We start from the raw sequence: 26,430 nt of genomic DNA on the forward strand, positions 1-26,430 counted from the left end.
TGCGAGCACAAGCAGGGGGTTGCAGCTCTTTTAATCTACAGGTACATGAGGTTTGGATTACTTTGATTCTGGAAAAAAAAAAAAAAAGACACTTCACCAGTTCCCAAACGGCCTGTGAAGCACGTGAACCTGAACATACCATTGTACAGCACATCAGAACCAACAATAATGATCAAGGAAGCCAAGGGCTTCAAAGTACCAGGACCGTCCTCTCAGGCCAGGACTTGATAAATACTGGTGCATGCGTTTGAGGAACAGCTGAACTGACTGAACAGGGAATTCCACTGGATGTGGGGAAGTGCTGGGGCACAGGGATCATCAGGCCACAGCCCATGGACAGCAACAGGAGAGGAGGGCAGGAGTGCTCGGCCAGTTTGGCTCAAGGTAGATTTTCACATTGGTTATTCTCCCCCTGTGACAAGGAAACTCCACTTCCCTAAATGGAACAGCACTGTCAAAAGCAGGGAGGGGGAGGTGAAAACAGCACAGCATCCTCAGAGCAGCCTACAGAGGCAGGAGCTTATCCTTGTATCCATTATATGGTGGGCTACACAGGGCAGCTGGTCCTGGGCAGGCTGGGATCTGAATTTACAAGAGCTGGTCTAAAGCTGGCACGCTCAGTCCTGAATTAGGACATCCATGGCCAAGCCACGACACAAACCATGTCACCACAGGATGCAGACCAGCTCAGGGCATGGAAATCCTCATCCCAGCTTGCCCTGCATTCAGCTCCCCTGACACAAAAGCTTTATGTCCTCAGCTAGACAAGGTATAAAAGGATTTCACTGCAAGGTAAGAAAAAGGACCCAGAAAATCCCCATTTAGAAAGGAAACTTGAACCATATGCTCGTGAAGAACCTCTGCAGTATCATCAGTTTGCCACGTGAGTTCAGGTCACCCACACGGACATGGCAGAGAAGCATCCCTTCACCTGGAAATTTGGGCATGCACCAACCAGAGATCTAATGGCCAAAAAAAGATGAAGACATAATAAACCTCAGTGGAATCTGGGACGGGATAATTGCTAAGTTAATACAGTACTTCATTATTTCTATACTTTTGGTGTCGTCACCATGTTTCTGTAGGAGTTGTGCACGTTTCAACACCATCTAAGCAGCATTTGGAAGAAAAAGCAGCAAGTTCCTCAGGGTTTCCATAGCTCTGAAATACATAAAAATATGTGCTATGGGGCTTCTTTCCAAATTCTAATTAAAACAATTTCATCTACTGCAAAATTTCTTACTCAACCACCACACCATCAAAAGTGCTTTTCAAGACAACCTGAATTGCACTGTATATGTAGAAACTGGCATTAACCTTTAGTGTTTCAGTGAGATTTTTAGATAAACTTTATCCATTACAGGTTACATGGCTAAAGTTATCAAATATAATAAAATTTCTACTGGAGAATATACTCTGAACTTACAATCTTAGGAACTTACATAAGTTTAAGTATGGCCACATCAATCAACATGCAAGAAATTCCCAGGTTTACATACTGAGAAATATATAACAGTACTTTTAAACAATTTGAGCATAGATTCTTCTTTTTAATTAGAACTGCCAAGTGGATTCTCACTAGATTTATTGATCAAGGAGGAACCCTTTAAAAAGGTGTTTTTTCATTTGCAGCAATGTTTGAGTGATCAAAGAATAAATGATAAAATGGTATATATATAACTTGTATCACAGCAAGATGGGGGTTCTGACGAGGAAATTCTCAACTGTGTTTGAGTTCTCAGATTTCACACAGTTTTTGTTTAGTGTATGCTCACTGGAATAAAATCCCTACCTTTTAGGTCACTTCTCTGAATAAATATTCTTAGCTACACTGAAAGGAATCTATTAACTATTAGAAATAAAAAAAAAAATAAATGCAAAAAAAAAAAAGGAAAAAAGAAAACCAAAAAGCTTTTTCAGCTCAATGAAAAATCATTTCACTCAATGAAAAATTTAGCTTCTCTTCCAGTTTGTTCCGTAGAGTTTAGACTTTATTATATGGGCACAGCAATAACTAAAATATTAGTAAAATAATGAAGGTACTTTTGTTTATGACTTGTTCCGGGTATTTTGTGCAAACAAAAAAAAAAAAAAAAAAACAAAAACAAAACAAAAAACCTTCTCACAATCTGACCTGGGCACTAGTGAGATTTCATAGAAAAGGGCCTTTCAGGGAAATGTGTCAGAGTATCTAAAAGGTGATGGAGAAGACCAAGTCCTACTGTAAAAGAATCTCGGAGGGAGGAGACATCCAGCTAACATGTGCTTTCAGAAGTGCCCTTAGTTGAAAAATTTCTCTGCAATAATTAAGATGCTGGTATACGTTTCCTATTACACAACCTCTTACACAACCACATGCGGTACATTTATAGACAGATTTACAGTCAGTCAGAAAGAAAAACGGGGTTGGTTTTGTTTTTTTCCGTCTTGATAATAAAATTAGCTGTTTTTTGTTTCTTTTTCGTGTTTTTATACAAACTGGAGTCCAGCCCATTTCGCTCTCTCCAGGCAGCAGGATGAGCTTTCTATCCTCTCTCCGTGCTGTCGGAGAATCCTTCCCCAGCACGTACCCCCCAGACCTGGGTGGTTCCGCACCCCACTGCCACAGCACAACTGCGGGTCAGACACTCTGCGCGGCTCTATTTTCACTTTATTCATCACCATCATTCATCGTCGTCATCCTCGTCTTCCTCGCCGTCCGACAGGGACGTGCAGGGCCGGATCTGCCGGTAGCGGTCGAGCCACTTCTCCACCATCTGCGTGACCAGCGGGTGGTTGCGCCGGCGGGAGCTCTTCTGCATGGCCACCAGGACCCCCCCTTCCGTCACGCAGCAGTCCAGCCACTCCCGGAGCAGCTTCTCCTGCTGCTCCTCGTTGCCAATCTGGGGGGAAAGAGGGCGAGAGAAAACACCCAGGATGAGCCTTCGCACACCACCAGCACTTCCAGGAAGCCCCCCCTGTGATATTCCAAAATCCTGCTCAAAGGACACCGCTGCACCCCCGCCTCTCCAAAAGCCAAACTGATGCCCACAGCCAAAGTTTAAAGGCTCTGGAAATACTGTCCAGCTTTCTTCTTAATTTTTCACATCTGTATTTCCAATTCAGCCTTCCTATATTTCAGTTATTTGTGAGCATCTAGTTACTTATTGTAGGCACCATATATAAGAAGAGTAAGCGACAGAATCACAGAATCAACTAGGTGGGAAAAGACCTCTGAGATCATCGAGTCCAACCCATGACCCAACACCACCTTGTCTCCCAGACCATGGCACTGAGTGCCACATTCAGTCTCTTCTTAAACACCTCCAGGGATGGTGACTCCCCCACCTCCCTGGGCAGCCCCTTCCAATGCCCAATCACTATCTCTGGGAAGAGCTTCTTCCTGATGTCCAACCCCCACCTGGTTTCCTAAAAGAGTCTTCTGGCATTACAAAGATATTTTTAGGAGCCTTAAAGAGTTCTTGACATGAAATATTTCCTCTTTTGTGGCTTGCTGAAGAAACACCTCTCTCTAGACTTAACACCCATTTTTTTCTCCTGTATATACAGGATGCCCACTTTTTGCAATTACTTCAGGTTTTTCCACCCTCCCTTCCCCCACGAACACCCTTAAGTGTGTCTTTATCACAGTTATTAAAGAAAAATCAAGTTGAGTTTCATTAGAATAGAAGGTAGAATGTGCTGTAACTATGGGCCAGTATTTGTACTGCATTCTTTGGGGGAATAAAAAAAAAGGCAGATTTCAGTCTTGCATTAGTGACAGAATCCGTATTTCTGGGTCCTGTTCTACATGTGCTTATATTCGACACTCTCGGGCAGATGGTGGAATTTTGGGGTGTCATGTGCAGAGGCAGGAGTTGGACTCAAGGATCCGTGTGAGTCCCCTCCAACTCAGGATATTCGGTGATTCTATTCTAATGTCCTATGATTCACAACAAACAAATGAAGTTACAGAGCTACAAATCAGCATGAAATTTGTGGGAAAATACCTTTCAGAATCACCTCAAATGACAGGGAAGGGAGCAGTAGTAATTAAACAGAACAGCACACTCCCTGTAATTCTCTGAGCAGCAGAAATGCAGCTGTAAGTGCCAAGGCTGCAGAGCTTCAACAAGGAGCTGTGACAAAGGGGACCAGCCACACACAGGTTCCTCCTTACCTCTTGAGCAGAAAGGAAGTGAATGTGCAATAGTTTCCTCTCGCTGTCCACCAAGGGTAGAAAAGTAACAGTAACATCATCGTCAGTGTTCAAGTTAGCACCAGCCCCTCGATTGCCATAGCCATCGTTCTCCATGGCAACCAGGGCGGAGAAATGGCCCCTCGTGTAGCCCAGAGCTATAGGACTTTTCCAACAAAAACTCTGTTCCCATAACAAAGGCAAGTACACACCTGTGGGAAATTGAAACAGAGGGTAAGACTGGGAATTAGCGTTCCACAAGGAAGGATTTCGATACAAACCTTTTGGCTTTGGCTGAACAGTAACAGCAGCACATCACAAGTATTTAAAATATATGGTTTGGTCTACGCTGACACAGGTCACAGTTTTCAGTACAGCTAATTATTATTATTATTAGTTAACATAAGTCAGGTATCTTTGCAAGTCTACAAGTTTAGATATAAAAGCTATTACAATCACAACCAATACCACACTACTCTACCCCTAAAATCTACAGTCTGTAGTGCAGTGATGAACAAAAACCAAGATTAAAAAAGCAGTCTTATGTTTGGTAACTCTTCTTAAAATAAAAAAAAACACGTGAAGAAGAAAAAAAAAAATCAGATTCTGGATCACAAAAATAAAATCTACAGTCAGATGTCTATTTTTACCAGATCAAAAACTCCACCATCTGCTCACCAAAGTTATTATTAAGAGAACTTACTGCACTAAATGTTATTCAGTAGCAATGTAACCCATCCCAGAGAGAATGGGACTGCTCGTACAGGGTAGTCATAGATTAAATTAACCCACATCAATTATTCACATCTAGCCTCAATAGAGGAAAACAACCCCAAAAACCCACCAAAAAGCTGATACTATTTTGCTCAGCTACAGCAAACTCCTGACATCACAGATTTTGGGAGGAACTGCACTTTTTCTCCCCAACCATTTTTAGCAATAAATACAGCAATTTGCTCGAGGTCTCAAAATAAAGCTGGAACCCCTTTCTTCCAGGAACATAAATAATTCCTGGTGTGCACTGCTGCAAGACAACTTCAGCAAAAGCACAGCTCACCTTGTGACAGGTTAAAAATAGCCCCACATAAACTCAAGTGCACACGTAGCATAGCAACCCCTCCTAGTACAGCTGCTGCAGCAAAACAAGGCACTTCTCCCTCCAACATCCATGGAGAGGGAATGCTAAAACGGGAATCTGAGGCAGGGGGTGGGTTTGGAGGTTTTAGTTAAGTTTAAAACTCACCTTTTTTGCTGCAGTAAAAATTAGTGGGGGCTATCAGTAAATAATTGTCCCTTTCCCCCCGTTTTTGAATTAGCAATCAAGAGCTACCTGAATGTCTTTCCATTTCTTTCAGATTAAGATTCACACAAGTTTTTACACCTTGAATTAAGGACAAATCCTTTTAATACCTTCTTAGCACTCTCTTCCTCCTGTCCCCATTATTAAATCTCACTCTAATGCAACAACTAAAGGTGCAGAACAAGGGATAAGCATTACCCATAAGGTTTCCAGCCTTTACATTTAGGGAAGGAACCAAACAAGTGGTCAAAATTCAAAGTTACGTGAAAATAACATACAGTCAAAGGTAAGGGAAACAGTCCCTCAATTCCTGGGAATTAGTTCTTCATGCACACCTAGCACAGCTACCTGACCTTTCATCTGTTTGCCTCAACATAACCCCTACACTAAAATTCAGCAACTTTTTGGAATTTTTTTTTTCCACCATTATCTTATTAAAAATTCCCCACCAATCATTTCCCCACGACAGAAGGCTGTGCTACACTTTCCATTCCTCCTCAACATTATGTGATGAGCTCCACAAGAAAGGAATTTCAAGCATTACTAGGGAGAATATCTAGTGCTTTTAAGAGTTATAAAAGTCACTCTGATATAAAGTAAGAAGGTTGCATAACAACAGTTGACATGAACACAAGGCATGGAAAATAAAGAGTAGGGGCTAATACCTATCCTGGGAGCCACCCACGTAGGACTTAGTTTCTCCAACCTGATCTGATGATCACTCAGTCACCTCTTTTCCTGATCAATTTTAAAAGCTGTATATTCATGCCACTAAATACATGCAGCCAGATCAGGAGCACACTTAGGGCTGAGTAGTAAATGAATCTTTTACTGTCAAAGCCTTAATATTTAAAGAAGCATTAACAGTCAATTGCAACCCAGGAAACAAGGAGGTTGTCACTTATGGGATTCACAGCAGTTACAGCAAGAGTGACAAGTTGAAACAAGGAATCCCTGGAGAAAAAATTCCTATCAGGGAGAGTATTTTGGGGATGGCAAAAAGGTTGTAATACCTTCCAAGGAGCTATGAACTGAACCATGATGTTAAGCAACTATTAAAAAAATCCAATTCCCTATTTCTATTATAACCTACAATCATGGAATGGTTTGGGTTGGAAGGGACCTTAATGACCATCTCATTCCACCCCCTGCCATGGGCAGGGAAACCTTCCACTAGACCAGGTTGCTCCCGGCCCCATCCAACACTTGAACCCTTCCAGGGATGGCACATCAATCACTTCTGCACCACTATCTTTATTTCCTCTTTCTTTTTTTGGTGGATGTGATGTTAAACACAGGCAGGGAGCTCCCCAGCAAGGCAGGGACACCCCAGCAATCCCCACAGCTCCCCCACAAACCCAGAGCAGTCCAGTACCATTTCCAGGAGATTCCTCTTGGCAGCTGATGCTGCTCTGAGTCTGATGGCTGTTGGGTCTCAGCTGTGCTGACTTTTAATTAGCACACATTAACCACAAAATTGTGGCTGGGCAGGGGTAGAAGTAATTCCAGGTAATCTGACACAGGACTCTCAAGTTCACCTGTTCACAGTGCTGTGTGTTTCCATGTATGGATGGATGTGGCTTGTGGCAAACAAATCAAGTCACAAATATTTGGCTGCCTAAATTCCTGGAAACTTGTCTCTAGTAAAAGGTTATCCCAGACACCCAGTTACCTTCTGGTTCACAGAGCAAGAAAACAATTTCAGCATATTTAGGCTGTGTAACACTTGTCTGCCTCGATGCCCAATCTTGGAAATAAAAACATTTACAAACCACAGAGCCTTGGAGTCAAAATGTCAGATCTATGTGACATAAAAAACTGTTCTTTCCCAGCCTTCCATCATCTCAAGTAAAAGATAACATGTAACTACAAAGAGCACCAAACTTTTAGACTCTTCAGAAAAGTATTTCATTTCCCTACATAAAGTTGTGTTACTGCCTCAAACACAGAAGCAAAACAGCTTCTCAGGTTTTCTAAAGACTCTAAATTTAGAGTTATAGATTAACACTAACTCCACAGCTTGAGAGTTTCTATACATTTGCCTCCTTCCAAAGTTATCATCCTTTTTTTTTTTTTTAAATGACAAAAAGAGATGCTTTGGGAAGTCCTCCACTAAGTTATAAATAAATAGTGGGTCATGATCAAGCAGATACACTTGAGCCCAGTAAGATGAACCGTGGGCAAAACAACTGCCCCAACCCCCTGTAACACACATAGTTCTCTCCACATGGGTTTTGCTTACTGCTGAGCCTGTGCAGATGCTCCCAATCCCCTCTGAAGTTTTATTCTTGGAATAATAAAATTTTTAAGGCATGCAGTAGAGAGGAAAGTTGCCCTAACACAGATTTGGCTGCAAAACAGAAATTTCCAGATGTATGTCTAAGCAAAGCTGGACTGAGTCAGCTGAACATCTTATTTATCTTAAGGACAGTCAGGCTGTTTGCCCACAAGACAAGGAGGAGAAAAAGTCAGATTAGGAAGAGGAAAAAGTCATTATGAACCTGATCAAGCTATGGAAAATTGTAGTACTAATGAGAAATAGGTCAGTATTTACAGTGCTGTAAAGTGTGAATTACTGAAACAAAGAAAAACTTTTAAAACTTCCTTTTAAACTACATCATGGAATTCACTTTTGCAGAAAGTGAGATTTACATTATTAGTTGACCAATATTTTGTAAGTGTAACTAAGTTATCTAACCTTATACCTCACACAGTAACTGCTGGTAGAGCATTTATGAACAGTATTCCTCCCTTTTGGCCTCTACATTCAAGTTGCCACTTCTTTTATTTTAAATCAACTACAATAAAAAGCTCAACTGTATCATCTCCACACTACTTTAATCTCTCTTCTTGTCTCTGAATGCCCTTGCCTCTGGCTTTAGGGGTGGCTACTTGTCACTGTTCTTAAGGGCTGCTCCAGAAACCCCCTCCCAGGCTGCTGCTGTGACAAGGCACAGCCCAGCCCTCCTTTCCCAAAGGACACCCAGCAGATCCTGCTGTGGCTCCAGTGAAAAACTGGCCACTGCCAACACCCTCTGCCCCCATCTTTATGAGCCTCCTCCAGGAAATGCTAAATTCTGCAGTTCCTAAAATGAATATTTATAGCCACAAATTCCATTTATTAAACCCCTTGTGTCTTGCAGAAGTACAAACCACACACCCTTTGATAAATTTTCACAATCAGAATATTTCATATAAATTGCAGGCTACAGGTATGCTGAGTGGAGCTCAGAATACATTTTTACTGTGGTCACAGGCACCATGCCCACTATAAAATGAAAAACTACAAGTTTTGAGGGGTTTGTGTTCTTCTTTTTAATAGTAAATGAAAATTTACCTACAACAGAATTCCATCCTCTCCCAGACAGTAACTTAATGTCACTCTCCCTTTAAATTTACAGCTGAACCTTTTTTAAAACTGAATTTGAAAAACTAAAGGCTTACCTTGAAAGCGGGTATATCCTAATGTTTCTCCTCGAAAACTCTTGTAATATTTTACTCCATAAACTATAATTGGTCTTCTAAGAATATGTGCAAGTACAAAAATGTGTGTCTGCTCCAAACTTGCTCCAGGCTGAACCAAACACAAAGAAAGACATCACTTGAAACAAAACTTATCATTCCATACTTGGAAATTTGAAAAAACAGTCTCCAAATTGAGATAGAAAGTGTTTTGAAGAGTGATATAGCTTGGACAGGAAAAACAAAGACTGGTAGACTTTTGGAAATAAGCAAAAACACTTCAGCTTGCACAAGAATTTAGTATGTCAGTAACAATCCTTTGTCCTACTGCCCAGATGCAATCCAACTTACTTCATTCCCCAGTTAGAAATGAAACTCTACATAATATTTAGTCTAAAAATAATTCACTCATCTGGGGGCAGGTTAAGGCAAATACCTTTTGATGATAGGAAAAGGGCACATCCAAAACAAAGCTCAAGAAATTAGCATCAAAATCATGTTTATACTCTAAAAGAGGAGCTAAAAATATTCCTACAGCTGGAAGCTTATAGGAATGTAAATCTCATTTTGGAGGGGAGTTATAAAATAACAGCTTGCTGAAATTTCAGAAGTGTAAGATGACAGATTTGTAGGTGTGTTTTGGGAGGTAAAAGTGCTGTAGGAGTTGGAGGAGGACATCAGGCAGACAGTTGTGTATTAGTTTATTCTACAGACTTTGACACCACAAGACTTTTTTTTTTGTATTGCTTAATAGCAAGCTCAAAAATTATAATTTGAAATGAATCTTTGCACATTGGCAGAAAAGTTTACCCAGTAATACTTGGAGATCGCTGCCTTAAGAGCAATGTTTTCCTTCATATATTAATATTCCTAATTCCTGAAAAACACCTCAATTTCATGAAATTGCTTTTCAGAAATTAAAATATCCCTTCTGTCAGCCCTCTTTCACAGGAGTTTTCTCACCTGGCTGGCAAGGGAGAGTATGAATGCCCAATCCTCCTGCCACTGCTCCTCCCGCAAGGAGAAATGTAAACCAAAGCTTTGGGAATACCACGATTCCCACTCTTTCCAGCGTGTGTAGAACCTACAATGTCAAGACAGAGAGAAAGAGTGGTAAAGGCAAAAATATTTACTCAACCACCATAATCCTGACAGCAATATTTAACCCTTGTAATCCTTTATCCCGAGTCTGAGAAGGGGGAAGAAAGAGAGCATAGGTCAGGAAAACTGGTTTGGTTTTTAATCTTCGGGAGACTCCATCTGGAAATCCTCCTTTAGGAAATCACTTGGCATTGCAATGCCTGCAGCCAAACATGATCCAAGTTCCTACCAGGCTCCTGGATAGTGTGATACTTCTTGGAATAGTTTGTTCTTAAAGTCTTATTGGTGCTGATGGACAGGGGACATAATTAAGACATTCCGTTTCATAAAGGAGGAGTTGCTCATTCTTCTCACACAAAAAATATAGGTATTCTCTATTTTTAACCATATCACAAGCCAATTAACTACAAAGTAATCCTGTATCTATTTCAAATAGGCCATGGTTAAAATCCAGAATCTGTTTTCTACCAGTTTTTGGTAAATTCACATTATGTGGAGTTATAAAGCAGCGTGGATAAGAATCAAATATAGAAAGTGGGATTAATATGATTTACACTGAAAGTTTTAAGTCATAGTATTTCTATTTTTTTGTTTGGTAATTAAGTCACAATATTTTATTCTTCTTAATCATCTACAGTGAAAAATGACCCACACATTAAAAAGCAGATGTTGGCTTTCTCAAATTTTAAACTCAGTCCCATCACAGTACTATGGCAAAGCCACAACCTCACATTAGGGACAGAGGTTTAGGGAAGAGTGCTAAGCCAACTTTTAAACAATGGCCTTTACTGTGAAGACAAAGAAACCATTCTGAAGTTCAGCTTATTAAAAAAGTCACTGAAATGAACTCATTTAATTAAAATCTGAGAAAATTAACAGACAGTGAGTGTGTGTGGATCAAACCTTCCCTATGCCTTCAGTGAAGCTGTGATCATCCTAAAACCTTGGTGTGTAGAACAGTCACCAGCCAGGCTTTCCTGAGTCCAGCTAAAACCTTTACATGGTTTAAAATTCCTACCAGTAAGATTTTTGGATAGGTCTGTGCTAATTCACAGTAATATACCTACAAGGAATCTTCTGGATCTACATTCTAGTTTCTATCCAAATACACCAACTGCTTCCATCTCTGCAGCTGATAAGGTATTCTGTGTTTCCCCCCAGAAATCTCTAAACAGAGCACCTTGTGCTAAATGAATTAATTGCCAGGATCCCTGAAAGAAATTAAATCAGATTCTGAGAGAAAAGGAAACAAAACGAAAAACCCAACAAACAAAACCCAAAAATCAAAACATACATAAGAACAACAAACAAACAAACAAACACCCAAACAAAACCCACCACCACAGTGAGAGAGAAATCCCAGAAAACAGAAGGGAAGAAAGAAAAAAACAGAGGGGGGGAAAAAAGAATAAAAACAAATTACTCCCTAAAAGACTCACTGTGAAAGTGTTTTCCTGAAGAAGTTTCTTCCCTGAGCTAGTCAGACATAGACAACACTTGAACTCATTTCAACAAACTTTTCAGGTTAACAGAAGAGAACTAAATGCATCCATAAAAAAAAAAACAAACCTGAAAGCCAACTTAGGGCATGTGCCCACTCTCCAACAAAAGCTAATGGTGGAGTACAAAAAGGGACACATCAGAACACACTTTTGTGTTAACTAAAAGTGTAGTTATTTAAAGGTGAGTGGAAAAGATTCCACAGGCCAGAGCCTCTGGGAACTTCACTACTGAGCTTCTTCTGAGTACCAGACACAAGAGTGTCTCTGGTAAATAGATTCTTCTTTGTTCAGCATCTAAACAAACATAACAAAACGAGGCCAAATGAGTTACATGAGCGTTCTGTGTCTGACTATAAAAATACCCACTTTAAAGTGTCTTTGTGAAGGTTTTGAAGAATAATTCCACTAGATAAAAGTTTAAGCAGGGATTGCATTTAAGAGCCTATTCCTTCAGCAACTCTCATTAAAGCCAGTGATGACTTTACTTCCTATTTGTACCTTCATACACAGAATCTATACAGCAAGTCTAGGATGTACAGGATGATCAATTTACAACAGAATTGGCTGACTTATTCTAAAGGCTTGTTTCTATAAAGGAACACGACTTGTTCTTTAAAGACTTGTTCCTTAAAGTCAAAAGACTTGGTCCTACTAAGGAACACATGAATCAGTTAAAAAATATGCTTCTAATAAGGATGAAGATTAAGCAAATTCAGAGTAAAATGCAAATTCTGTCTAGAACATAAACTAAAAAGCTTAGCAAGATTTAGCAGCCCCTAAATAACGAGTGTTATGTCAGACACAGCAGTAAGTCAGCCACAGTTAGCACCAACATTTTGAGAGATCTGGTTCAAAGCTCAATAGTTTGCAGGATACCATGCCTTGTTTTGTTACCATAAAGAACAAAACCTGATGTATCATAAATTTCTGTTCTGGCCTCAGGGGAACTGCTTGTCATGCCAGGGACATTCCTGCATGGTCGAGATGCACAGTCCACTATAAACAACTCTAAAGCAGTGACAGATCCTTTCAGAGGCAGGTTCTTGGGAGAATTGCTACTGAAGCACGACTTTACTGAATCCAGCTCTGGATGCTAATTTGGGGAGTTTTCTCCAAATAGCAGTTGGGGACAGTGATCACAAAAGCTACTTATAGGTACCACTAAAATTAACCTTCGTTGTTGACTTCCTGTACAGCACACAGAGGAAGGGCCAAGCTCTTTCTCTAGCACATGCTGACAGTTTCTCTTGTCCTTGACTACAAGAATATAAAAGAAATGACTGCCTGTGACTGGGATTATCAGTCTCTATCAGCTCTTCCCTCAGTCCATGACACGCCACCGGGTGTCCAAGTGGAAGGATTTTCCCTCTAGGAGAGGCAAACTACATCAGACTAAAGAAGGTTGCCAGTGTAAAATAAACCAACAAAAGTTGTTTTACAGAATGATAAATTAAATTTTATGGCCAAATGACAGCCCTAGTTAAATTTCAACACTGTGTGCTTTACTGCCACTATTTTAGCAGACAGAACAGGGACAAAAAGAGCAATCCCAAATCAAGCTGTAACTAAGCAGATGGAATGAAAATACTGCAAAGTTTACAAGGAATAAAAGGCTATCTTCTACTAACAATCTTCTGCAAAGCTCCCACCAAGCAGCCAGGCATGGCATGTGCATGATTTACATTGCAAGCACACAGAAATTCCAGCTGTAATAACTGTGGTCAGCGCACGCCTGACGGTATAAAATATTTTACTGCTCTAAATGCCACTTGCTGACTATCACATACCATCACTGAGTTCAGAATGTCCCAGTTCCCAGTGCTCTTATTTAAGATACGGGATCTGGAGTAGAACTGGACTCCCAGTGACTTGACACCTTTGAGGTGCAAAAGGGAACTGGAACCGCAGGGAATCGGGGAGCGGCGGTTGCGTCGCTTTTTAAAAAACGGGAAAAAAGATGGGGGGGGAAAAAAAGCTGCCATCAAACCAACTCACCAGTGGGAGCAGTCGTGCAAACTGTCGTGCAGAGCCTTGCGCAGCACAGAGTCCTTGTCATAGATGCCCCAGGTGGCCTGGAGCACCGAGTCGAGCAGGCAATCCCCGGCAGTGCGATTCCAAAGCGCGTACAACCGGCTGTCCAAGCGCGTGCCCAGCTCCAGGGACCAGTTAATGATGGGAGACTCCTCTTCCAGCTCTGCAACGTGACAGTCAGCTCTTAAAAACCTTTAACTGGATGTCTCGGAGTATCCCAACAGCACAGTAGTGGCACAGACTCAATAATTTATCCGTTTGCATGAATAAAACTCAGGTTTCCTTCACGCTACAATAAACAGGTGAACTACACTGGATGAAGTGAAATAGTGTCAAGAAAAAAACCCAAACCACACCACAGCCTTAAACAAATCATTTGTTTGAGGATTGTTATTGAAATGGAAAGACTTGTTCAGTTTTCTTTAAAAAGTTTGTGACTTAAACACTGAATTTTACATTTTTTTAAAGCTCTACAAAGATACACTACGAACATGATTTCTCAGACTCCATTCTCCCTCTGCCTCATAAATAGACTGGAAATGTTAAATTTAAATTACTTTCACATGGGCATGCAGTGACAGGGTTAGATGGGATACTGGGAAAAAATTCTTCCCTCTGAGGGTGGTGAGGCCCTGGCCCAGGTTGCCCAGAGAAGCTGTGGCTGCCCCATCCCTGAAGTGTCCAAGGCCAGGTTGGACAGGGCTTGGAGCAACCTGGGATAGTGGAATGTTTCCCTGCCTGTGGATGAGATGATCTTTAAGGTCCCTTTCAACCCAAACCATTCTGTGATTCTATGAATTCCAGGGTGAAGATTAATTTGAAAGCATCTAACCTATATTTAAAACACACTCATGGATAAAGCCACATATATACACACACATGTACTTGATTTTTAATAACAGAAACATTCTTTAATGAAAAGCAAGGAGAGATTCCAGCCATTCTCGGTGCATTTACCTTTCTGAACATCTCTGTCAAGTACTTCATCAAATAACTTCTCCTGGACTGTGGGTGGTAAGTCTTCAATATCTGGAAAAACAGAAAGCAAACACAAGAGTCACTTGATGTTATTGTAAAAGAGACACAACACCGGCTGCTGCTCAGGAGAACTTACACAACTCACACAACAGCTTTCCCCCCATCAGCCCTGACATCTCCTCTGAAAAGCTGCTGTTCCTTTCAGATCTGTCATTTCTGACCGAAGGCTTCCCAGAGCTGCTGAGGCAGGTTTTCATCTCAGCCTCCCTGTCATACCTTTGATGCAGAAAGGATCATCCCAGCACACGTAGGGTAAGAATGGATTTCTCTGAAGGGGAAAGACTACAATCACTTTGACGTGAGAAATTTAAAAAAAGAGAGTTACTTCTATTTTCAACCCTCACTGTATTTAGCACAGCTTCAATCCTAAGCAACAGCTTTACACTCATCTGAATGGCTTCCCCCCTCCAGTCTATCCCAGGTACAGTTTGCCAAGAGACTTGTTCTTGTCCAGAACATCCAATTCCTTAGTCATTTCATGCAGACTTCAATCAAATAGTTGAGAGAACCCCAATGGTTTGCAGGCCACAGCTTGCAAGCCAAAAAACAAGAAGTGGGAAAACTACTGAGCTATGACATGGAAAATGTCAGTACTGACAACTCTTACAAGAGCTTTACAGACAGAATCTGCAACTATGGATCTACTTCTTAAAAAACAACAGGGGGGGAAAAAGGGGGTAAAAAATTGTATAATAGGCAAAACTCTCTTGTGACTTCTGTATCCTTTAAAACAAACACTGTCACACACTCTAAAACTCAAACATATGCTACATCATAAAGATTTGTTCCTGGCCTGAGTAAGGATAAGCAGTAAAGGGTTGTCAGGTAGAGCAGCAACTAAAGAAACTTTGCTGGTTTCAGCATAATCATGAAACTTAAATACATGAAAGTTAAGAAAGTAAATAAAATAGTCAAACAGGAACACCTAGCATCCCTTCAGGCACTCTAGGGGATAAAGACTGGGACCTAAGTAGTGTGTCAAGAGCACCAAGGTCTCTCTTAATTGCAGTGTAGTATTTGCCAGTCCTGCTCAGATGTCCAGTACCCCAGGGCTTCTGAAAGTCCAGATTTAGGCACATGAGCTGCTACTGAAGCACATTGTTGTTTGGTGCAGGCAGTGTGATTTGGGGTGGTCTTTTTTTTTGTATGATTGATTGAGGCTTTTTAAACTAGAACTGCCTTACAGTGGCCAGCAATCCATTTAAAAGCTTTGCACTTTGACATCCATGCACTGGCTTTTTGGGAGGATCTGATCTGTTTATCTGAAAGGTCGAGTGGAAACCAGTTCCTGAACTTGTATGATTTACCCCTCCACCCTTGGAAGTGCTCTCTTGAGCCCAACTGCTGACTATAGAAGATCTTCAGTTGACAAAGTGTGATGAAGGTGGAAATATACTGACAGCCCTGATGTACAAAAGCTTTAGAACATTCTTATTCCTTAATTATTTAATGGCTATTACACATGTCAAAAAGCTGCACAGAGCTTTAAGATGGGTCTCTCAAAAATACTGAGCAAATTCCTAAGTTCTGGCAAGAAAAATATTTCTCATGTTTTACAAAATCATTCTGTTGCCCCTTTTCCTTCTCTCCCCTAAACTGTAATGAAGGTTTAGTCTCCAGACACTTAATACACACATCATCTTCCTCTCACAGGTGACCCACAGAGTACAGATGAATACAGCACCTCAAACAGGTAGCTGGTACACAAGTGGTAAATACTACCCAGACTTTTTGAAGAGGAGGTGAGGTAACAGTCAAGGAGGTTCCAAATACAATCCTTACAATGCTTTATAAAAAAGACAAACAAATCTCCTGATTAGCAGTTTCCACCTGCACGTTTTCTTACTGCTGGTAGCATTTCTATTAAAGGAAACAGCTATTGAAGATTAAAAGTTTTCTAAAAGCTTTTTGTTAATACACAAACATTCTCTTGAGTGTAGAATATCTCAAAAGTATTCAAAAAGTAGTACTGCTACAATCAAGTACAAATACAAAGAATAGCTCTGGGCCTCGACAGAAAGGACTGAAAGCTAAAATAGCTATGGGAAAAGTTGTATTAGGGATCAGAAATGTCTGGGCTCCAATTTTCACTTTAAAGACAGTCTTTCCTTAGAATATACCACTTTCTTTCCATTTCCTCATGTCTAAATAGGACAACAGATGCTCAGTTCACAGGAACAATGTATGGATTGAAGTGTGCAGATACTGAATAAGCAAATTCAACCACTAAAAATCCGACCTAAGCTATTAAACCTTAGTAAATAAAACACACACAACCCCCCACCAAAAAGTCAGAATATACATCCAGAACAAGCAATTCTCAACCAGGTGACAAAGCAGTAACCTGTCCCACCAGGGAGAGGAATTCTGTGAGTACCTGCAGGTAACGTAAACGTCACGAGGTCAGTCAGGAAATAGCAGGCAAAGTCTCCCTTTCGCTGGTGAAGAGATGCAGCAATTTCACGGCGGATTTGTTCCGTGACCTCTGGACACACCATGGCAGGAATGCACTTGGCTGCATGTTGGGATACCTGTAAAGCAACACAGTTACTGCACTCAGGATTACCTCCAGGTAAATATGAAGCCTTTGCAGTGATGAGCACACCAGCAGACAGCATTTGGTCAGAAAGGAAGGCAAGAGAAGTATAAATGTTGGTATCCTGAAGGATTAAAAGTTTAGTGATTCTTAATGAAATGTCTCGTTTGTCATGTAGTTGATAACATAAAGCTGGTTAAAAACATCTTTAAATCAACAAAGTGAATTAACAGGTGACCTTCCAGAGCTTGTAATAATATAAATCTCAAATCTCATGCATGAGCCCTGTCTACATCTAACAAAGAACTTCACCACCACAGCAGAAGACAGTCTCCTACAAAGAATCTTCCCCAAAACTATCAAGTTAAGACACTTAAATTTCTCCAGATTCTAGTTACCACTTGCAGCAGAAACTCATTCAATGAATCAGGGCAAGTGATACAGAGATGCCACCAGATGCATATTAAAAAACCACCTCTAAGACCCCCGTTTTCTCTCCTTCATATCCTAGCAAAGGAAAGTATCCCTGGGGCTCAAAGTCTACTAAGCATTCTCACAAGTGATATGCTGAGTCAGTATGTCTAGGCACTGAAACAAAACCAAACAGAAAAATCTGTAAGACAGTGTTTCAGCAAATTAATTTGGTTTTAAACATATAACTCCATCCATACAGAGTTATGTAAGCAGCACAAAACTACTGATATTAGCTGTATATAAATATATACTCGAGGCTTTAGCTACATTTGTCTTGCTTCATCTGTTCTTTTTAATTACTCAGTGCTGAGCATTCCATCATCATTATGTGGGCACGCTACTTTTCTCAGGAACATCAGCTTTCAGAACTGCATTAGGCATCAGGAAAGGAGGTAGAATAAAAATCTGGCTATGATCAGGTGAGGAACCAAAAGTCTGAGTTGAAGAAAACAGATCATAAAAGATAATTATTTAGAAGCCAACTAAGAGGGCAAAGATGGAGGAGGGCACTCCAAAGATGGAGAGATCACTGTGTGGTGGATTGTACAAAAATTTACAAAGAGTAAGACCACAGGGAGGAACCAAACTGCCTATGAAATGTGCAAAGAATGGGAAAAAAATGCAAAAAAATGCAGCCATTTTGGAAAGCAAGAAATTTGCCTTTCTCTGGAAGAGAAGCTCCCATGAAAACCAGGAAAGGGAGACCAGGTAGACTTACCCATTAACAAACTCAGAAAAACTACACTGTCATTGATGTCAGTGTTTTGCTTTCCGAGCATTTCCTCTCCCCCACCCAGAGCTCAGGAAGCCTCACAATAGCTCACTTCCACTGCCAGTAAGGTCAGAACCTGTGCCAAGATTGCTCATTAATGAGCACACTGAACATCCTCAGCACCACCACAGCATACAGCCTTCAAGTAAACTCGCTTCTTAAGGAGAAATCCAAGCCACGGAGCAATAACTTGTGTATTTTAACAGTATCACAAGTAAAAGCTACATGTCACTGGCTGCACACAAAGGTGGAGTTATAAAGTGCCTGTTCCACCTGTTCAGGGGCTCAAGGGACTCACCTCTGTGAGGAGGATGGCCAGCATGTCCTGCCTCTGGAAGCGGATGGCCAGGTGGACCAGCGTGTATCCCACGTCGAAGGCAGACGGGCGGTTCAGCAGCCGCACCTCATCCGCCGAGAGCTGCCGGGCAATATCCCCCCCTGAGGACTTGTAGGCTTCCACAGCAGCTAAATCACCTTCCACAACTCCTGAGGGCACACAAAACAAAACACAATCCCTTTTAGCTGGTGACTGAGCCAATCTGCATCAAGCTACCTCATTTAACACATTTATCTCTACCTGTTGTGTTACAGGCAAAGATCAACTGCATACCAAGGAACTTGCCAAGTTTTATTTATTTTAAACAGGCAGCTACAAAATATTTATACTTACCTCATCTCCTAGACCATTTCTATTATCCTTACTAGTTTGGAAGATATAGCAAACCAAAAGCCAGCTCAGAAGTGGTGCTGATAAGCCATGATGAAACACAAGCAATAATATACTCACTAGCATTTCCTCTGAGCAGCAGTACTGAGGGAAGGTCATTCCTTCACAGCACAAGAGATTAGTTTGATTACTTTATCTTCCATTTTATTTTAAAAGCAAACTACTGGATCAAATAAACAGACTTGTTAACAGGTTTTTGGAATAAAAGTCTTGGTTTTCTCCAAATATGGTTTAGAACAGTGCTGGAAGAGGGTGCAGAGCACAAGCTTTTCTCTTCAGCTCATTATCTCTGCTACTAATAGAACTTGCAGTTATCACTCAGGGTAGTCTACTAAAATTGAATTAAAGAGAAATTAAATACACTGTGTGTACTTTCTAAATAAAGATGGGACACACACCCCCAAAGAACGACCCTAATGTCTTCTAGAGTCCCTGGGAATCTCTGGCTTCTGTACCATGCTTGATATCAAGACCACTCATGCTCAATGTTGGAGCAGCTCAAGAACAGCACAGTAAGAGCACAGTTGGCAAAGGAGAAAACCCTCCCCCACGTTTTCTCCAGCTAAATCTCCCTCCCAGCTCCAAAGAGTTAGCAGCTGAGTGCAGGCCATAAGGCTGGAAATTGAGACCCAAAGTCTTCCTTCACCCTATTTGCCCACCAAGACTCAAAAATTGATCAGAAGGGAAGGGGTTGTCTCAAATCCGGGCACTCACTCCCAACTCAGGACTAAAAAAGAGACAGATCAAAAAACAAACAAAAAAACCACAAAACAAACAAACAGAACACAAAAAAAACCAAGCCAGCAAAACCCAAACCCAACAAACTGAAGCACCTACTACCAGAGAAGCACACAAACATTGGATTGCTGGTTAATCCAGGATTTAGAAAATCATTCTTAGCTCAGCCAAAAAAGTCTATCATTTTGAATGCTGAGATTATAAAGCTTTCAGAAGAAATGTGGGGGGAGGGAAATGGATTTTCAGTGCTCAGAGTTATCAGCTGTGCTCAGAAAGGCTCTACAGATAAAAAGGTAGATTATTCATTCAAAAGTGGTCTAAAGCAGAGAAGCTCCTGAATAACAATTCAACTGCAAATTTCAGTCATACAACATCTGCCCATTCACCAAGGACTCCAAAGTCCGAATAGGTCATGGCAGAAGGAAAACAACATAATTTCTTAGTTTTCTGATGCATGTTTCTGTCTCCTGTAAGGAAGACACTGCTGTCCCACTCCAGCACTACTGTCTCATCCTGTAAGTGCCTTCCCCTGTATCCCCCCAGATGAGTTATGTCTGTCCTATCTTAGTGCTTGTTCTCCAAGAGTTAGAAGTGCCAAGTGGAACTTTATTAGAAGTTTATTTCCATGCAATCACATTTTTTCCACTGATAAAGCAATTCCATGGCTGTTGCAATACTTCATTCCAACCAAATGCTGCAAACTGGCTTTTTGTGTGCGTGCAGATATGTATGTGTACACAGATAACAAAGGGACCTGCCCTCTTAAAACAAGTTATACTACAGCTCTGGCAAACCCAGGAATGCACAGGGAAAGAAGAATCTTGACAGAAGAACAGATTCTCTGCTATCTTATGACACTCTTACTCTTTTGTAATTGTATTAATTTGGGAAAGACATCTTGTTAAAGACTAATAGCCACTTCAAACCCTTTTGTATTTTAACCACTTCTGTTGACACAGGAGAGATTCCTGTGACCACATCTGCACTTTCCACCACACCACTTAATGAAACACACCAAAGACCACCCAAGACTCGTAGGTGGCCCCTCTAAGAATCCAAATATCCCCAACTGATTTCAAAATTCAAACAAATATCTCCCAAATGATCTTTTAATGACCCAAATCATAACAGTTCCAGCCAAGTACACACTACACTGTAGTACCTGCTACTACAGCCTTAAGTCAGTGCCTGAGAAATTCATAACTGTAATTATTCTTCCAGTCCCCCACCCTCAGCTGCTTATTATCATCCCACTCTTCATCAAATCTCAGCAACAACTGAGGTCTAAGGCTGATGCAGAGGTGGTCATGTGAGGTTTGGCTCTGTCAAGCACTTACTACTACAAGCTGCAACAGGGATCCAAATCAGAGCCGTGTGCTCTGTGCAGCACTGCCAGTTCTCCAAGTTTATTCCCACGTCTTGCAATACTTGACATTCCTAAAAACCCCATCTCCTAGAATTAATTACTAAAATTGTTATACAAGCTGCCAGTTTAAAAGTACATTTCTAAACTCTGCCGATGACTTTTAAGCTAAAGATCAATTATTACATCAAAAGAGGCAAACTGTGTATGTTTTCTAGGCCTTATTTAAAAAAAAAAGGAGATAATAAATGTATGGTGCTGATGTCTGGTACTTCCCTGCACTGAAACACTGACCCAAGCACCCAGAGCATCACTGCTGCAGGGTTGATATTCTGTGGGCATTACAAACCTCTCTGGCCCCTCTGAGCCACAGCAAAAAAATTCAACATTTCTCTTTATTTGTTGTATTAAATATCTACTTCACTGTAGCAACTTCAAAAGAACAGGGAAAATTCCCAACAGCTGATCTGCTGCTTAGAGTGCAGTCCCTACAATCCAAGGCTGCACTGAAGACAAAATATACTCATAACAGGTAGATTGTCAGAAATCTGAACTAGAAAACACAAAACTTGCCCCAAAACTACGGAGTAAACTTGCATAGGTGAAATACTCCTAAGAACTGCCTGTAACTCCTAACTTCAGTACCACCACTCCAAAATGAGACCTGAATATGCATTTATTGACAGCAGGAGGCACATTCCTACAAAGGCACTGATTTCTGTGGGATGAGTGAGAGCCTCCAATTCATTAAGTCTATTTAAACAGGGCTTAACAAAACACTATTTACAAGAAATATATTACGGAAACATTTACTGCTGTTATAATTCACTGCATTTCCCAACGCAGAAGTGCCTGATTACTTTCACAAGCAGCCTCTGATCCGGTGCCGTGCCAGCTGGATTATTCCCCCCAACACCCACTGCATTCCCCAGACTGTTAAAATGTCAAAAGGAAGATGGCATTTGCCTTAAGATTGTTCCCAGAGCACCCAGGAGCTTCCAGCAGCTCAAGCCTTGTGAGGGCACAGCTCTGGGCAGCTACAAGAGCAACACAAATGCAAACACATCCCGATTACTCAGTGCCTGCTTTCCTTTAAAGCGGACTCCAGAAATGTTCCTTTGGTGTCGTATCTGAAGATGCACCAGTCTTTGTGTGCCCCCCCCCCCCTGAAATTTTGTTTGGTTTAATGCAAAAACTATGACCCTAGTCTGGTATCCTAAGGGAGAGAACAGAATGCCAAGTGCTGCACCCAAGTCATGAGAAAATACAACTGCAAGTCAGAATTCTACAGGTTCAACTGTGTTCCCATTTTGCAATCCAGGCATTTCCTCTTATTGGAAGACTTCCACAGCACCAGCAGCTGAGGTTTTTTCTTCTTCTAGTAAAGCCCTGCCACTTACAAATAGCACAGACCAGGAACTTGCAATCCCAGCATACATTAGATGATGACAGAGATCAAGAAGGCAATTAAAAAAGGTTAAATTTTAAAAATATTAATCATCCAAGAACAACTACTTGTGCCATCCTGATCCTACTAAATCTGTTAAACTACCTTTTTTATTTACCAATGTTACCTTTGTTCATATTAAATAAGCCCAGAATTCAGTTTAAGGTGCTATTAAGTTTATTCTTTAGAACATGTAAATACTTAGAGGGTTTAATGCAGTTAAACAAACTTGGAAAATATGCAGTTTACAAGCATATCTAGAAAACCAATTCCCATTTGCTCCTAATCACACAGCCCCAGTGACTTCAGAACAGCCAGATATAAAAGTTTCCAAGGAAAATACTACAGCAGCAGCCTTTATTTACTTCACTATCTTTCTGATAGTTCTGGAGCACTGGCTGGCACAACCTGCAAAATGAAGCAGGGAAATTCTTTCAAGCAGACTGATGCAGTTCTGCCTACCTGAAGAACAACCTCCTGGATCAGGGATTTCTCTGATGTGAGGAGGCAGCACTGCCACAGTAAAAAACGTGTTCTCACATCTGAGTAGACTGCAAAAGGAAACACTTCATCTTAAGGAGGTCATTGTGCCTCTATGTGGGACAATTCCTTGAGCTGCTTGGTAATAGAAAGCAAATCTCCCAACCAACCAAATGATACATTTTAGAAGTCAGAAATCCAGACAGATCCCTCTGTCACATAGACCAGTGCAGAAACAGAGGCCTGTGCTGCTCCTCTTCTGCTACAGATACAATTGCAAGTGATCTGCATCCTATATATGCTCTGATTTACTCCTCTACAGACTGATCCTGAGACTGGTTTAAGCACCAGAAAGTGAGAGGTTGATCAACTGACCCACTAAAACATAATTCTGACACCTGCTAGAGAATCTTAGTGCTCCTTTAAATGCAGAATACAGAAGAGCAGTAGTTTGAGCACACCAGCTGTGGCATTCTCTGGAGCTGAGTCAGCCCTCAGTCTCTTCCAGCTCTTCACCAGGGGCACATCAGGTGGCCATAAAGAAAGTTTTACTGATAACAAGTGCCCCACAATTTCAGCCTGAAAAGAATTTCTCCTCCTGGAGGAGGAACTGCTTTGCAAGAAAATATGACACACCAAGTCAAAAGAGAGAGGTTGTCAGAAAAACCTTTATGGGCCTCCAACCACATCCTTCTGTTCCTTCTCTTTCTTCATTTCCAGGGCCTCCCTTGTCAGTACCAGCACACAATCAACAGCAGATCACTCTTCAGGTAACGACACTGTGAGACAGAACCTCCTCTATACTAGATTTATATAATTCTTCATGCTCAGCAACTTGCATCCCCTTAAAAAAGAAGCAAATACTTACAAGGAGACATGCACCTTAAACTTGAAGCCATCCAATGCAGAGGATGACTACTGCCTACTCTTTTTTCCACGCAAACAGCTCTTACCCTACGTAGAGTCCATGTTTTGAATGTATCATTACAAGACAAAGCAGCACATATGTAAGAACAACTGTTTAAAGATGTCCTTATCCCCTCTCCAATCTGTCAGAGATACCCACAACCCTTGCTGCTTGCAGGGTTACACCCTGAAGGGAGGCTGGACAGGGGAAAATCGTTTCATTATTGAAGTTAACCATCAGTGCTTCTAAGACAGTTTTAAACAACTGGTTCTAACTTTATCATTTAGTCAATTATGTTTAGCATAAAATACCACGGAGTGTTTAAAAAAAGTAGTCAAGAGACCAAAATAAAGTGTGGTTCAGGAATTAAGATTTTCTGTCAAGGAGCAAGGCATGCAGAGTTTTACCTGCTCTGAAAGATACACACACAAATGTTGAGCATTTGTGATAGAACAGATTTATAAGGCACAGATGACATATACAACAAGATTTCTCACCCAGGTGAAAGGAACAGGGGAAGGAGACCAGGCTGTACAGCTCACAGCAGGGACCCTTCCCCTCCAAACCATCCCAACAGGCCCTGTCTGCCATATCCAGCCAAGGTCAGCCTGGCAGTTCATCACCTCTCAGTGAGTAATTCATGCTGTACTTGCCCAAACACTTCAAGCCTAGACTGACACCAGCAAGGAAAGGTGCATGACCCTTCCCCTCCTCCAGCACCTTGTTCCCACCCCTAACACTTCCCACTCCGTTATCACAGCATAAACAGCCCCATCGAGGTTTAGCTCCACCAGGGATGTGATGAGGAAGCCAGTCTGGGCTGACTAAACCAGCAAAACCAACAAACAAAACCCCTCTGACCCCCACAAAATCATCCCCTAATCAAGCTTCACTTTCCAACATCTCAGCAGGACAGAAACGGGCATCTAGGGCAACTTCAGGTGGCAGTGCCTGCTGAAAGCACCTCGATTATGTCACTGCCTTCAGGCTGCCTTTATCAGTAATACTCAGAGAGGAGTCACAGGCAGTGAAGAGACAGAGCAGGAGGTGTCTCCACCTCTCCCAGACACTTCCCAGCCAACTCCATACCAACGTCTGGACAGGGCAGGGTTTCTGAAGGCGTGGGTAACACATCTGGCACAATTTCAGAGAACTGATGGGGAAAAAAGAAACCCTGTGAGAGATATAAAGCAGTCACAAAGGAAAAACTAAGCAGACAGATGTAGGAACACTAGGAATGAACCAACAGTCCTTTTAAGGATGCACTGTGGAACAAGATTCATTACAGATTGCTCTAAATACTTTGGATTTGTTTAAGAAACACACTCTTAGTTGTTTTTTTCACAGAGCTAAGAAGAATGTGTGCCTACTTGATTTGAGAGGCACCATCCCCACAGGGAAGTCTGGCCTGTGACAGCAGAACCCACCTTACTGACCTGAACTGAAGGAGAAGAGCACACTCTTCTTGTATCAGGCAATAAACAGGTGGAGGAAAAAGGAAAAGGAGAAGAAATGCTGTTTACTTTTCATCTCTGGGCTACAGTTCAAGCACAGCAGTTGAACTCACAACCCAAGAATCTCCAGCAGTGCCCTGCAGCAAACACACTCTGCCAGCACCACTGTAAAACCCAGCCCTGAGTGCCAGGAGAGTGGAAGCTCCAGCAAGTTCTGAAGTGTAAGCCCCAAGTGAACTAACTCTACTAGATAGGTTTCACAATGACAATCATCCTCATCCACTTGTACTCCTTAAATCCACAGCCAGCTGGAACCAGCTTCACCAGGCCCACAGCAACACCTGGTTCTTGCACATCACATTCCCTTAAGCCCCACAGGCCACCAGGACTCTTCTGGCAACCAAAAGACAACAGAGGTTAATTTTAAATATACATTAGTTATCCCTTTCCCCAAGAAATCAGTCACCTTGGACTTCATGTTAACCTTGTTCTAGGCCACTGTGGTAGAAAACATTGGTGTTCCTGTAGAAACCACTTGTAATTCCTCACTGTAATTCAAACTGGCATTTGCAGGAGGCCCTGTTATCCAGCAGCCCCACTTAGTACCTACCCGTTCTGCTTGGATTTTAATAAATTTTAACCAAATGAATCAGTTCAAAATCTCATTCTTTTGATAAAGAATCACTCAACAGATACATCCACTGCTCCAAAGACAAGTCAATTAAAAAGAAAAGTTCAAGTACATTTACTGGCAGAGTTTGAACGGGGGAATGCCACTAATCCTTCTGATTTGGAAAGAAAACTGACCATCAAGGAAACTATTCATGCTGAGTTGCACTCATCATATTTTGTACAGCCTGGATTTGCAACGAACAGAAGCCTTGATGATATGTTTATTTACTGAGGTGGGTAAAGCAATAA

At 41.4% G+C, this 26,430-nt stretch overlaps 1 protein-coding gene across 3 annotated transcripts in view; it reads right to left on the reverse strand.

Annotated features, from left to right (window-relative positions):
• ZRANB1 (zinc finger RANBP2-type containing 1) overlaps window positions 1-26,430 on the reverse strand; it is a 42,025-nt gene continuing 15,595 nt past the window's right edge. For all 3 annotated transcript variants that reach the window (XM_027655119.1, XM_027655120.1, XM_027655121.1), the window contains exons 4-11: window positions 18,692-18,879; window positions 16,989-17,142; window positions 14,531-14,602; window positions 13,538-13,736; window positions 9,903-10,023; window positions 8,922-9,051; window positions 4,160-4,389; window positions 1-2,882 (exon numbers count right to left, since the gene is read on the reverse strand). In XM_027655119.1, the coding sequence (XP_027510920.1) occupies window positions 2,664-2,882; window positions 4,160-4,389; window positions 8,922-9,051; window positions 9,903-10,023; window positions 13,538-13,736; window positions 14,531-14,602; window positions 16,989-17,142; window positions 18,692-18,879 (1,313 nt within the window). In that variant the 3' untranslated portion in view covers window positions 1-2,663. The remainder of the gene's footprint in view (window positions 2,883-4,159; window positions 4,390-8,921; window positions 9,052-9,902; window positions 10,024-13,537; window positions 13,737-14,530; window positions 14,603-16,988; window positions 17,143-18,691; window positions 18,880-26,430) is intronic.

This window comes from Corapipo altera, unplaced genomic scaffold (genome assembly GCF_003945725.1).
Source record: "Corapipo altera isolate COAL_440 unplaced genomic scaffold, ASM394572v1 180, whole genome shotgun sequence".
Lineage (NCBI taxonomy): Eukaryota > Metazoa > Chordata > Aves > Passeriformes > Pipridae > Corapipo > Corapipo altera.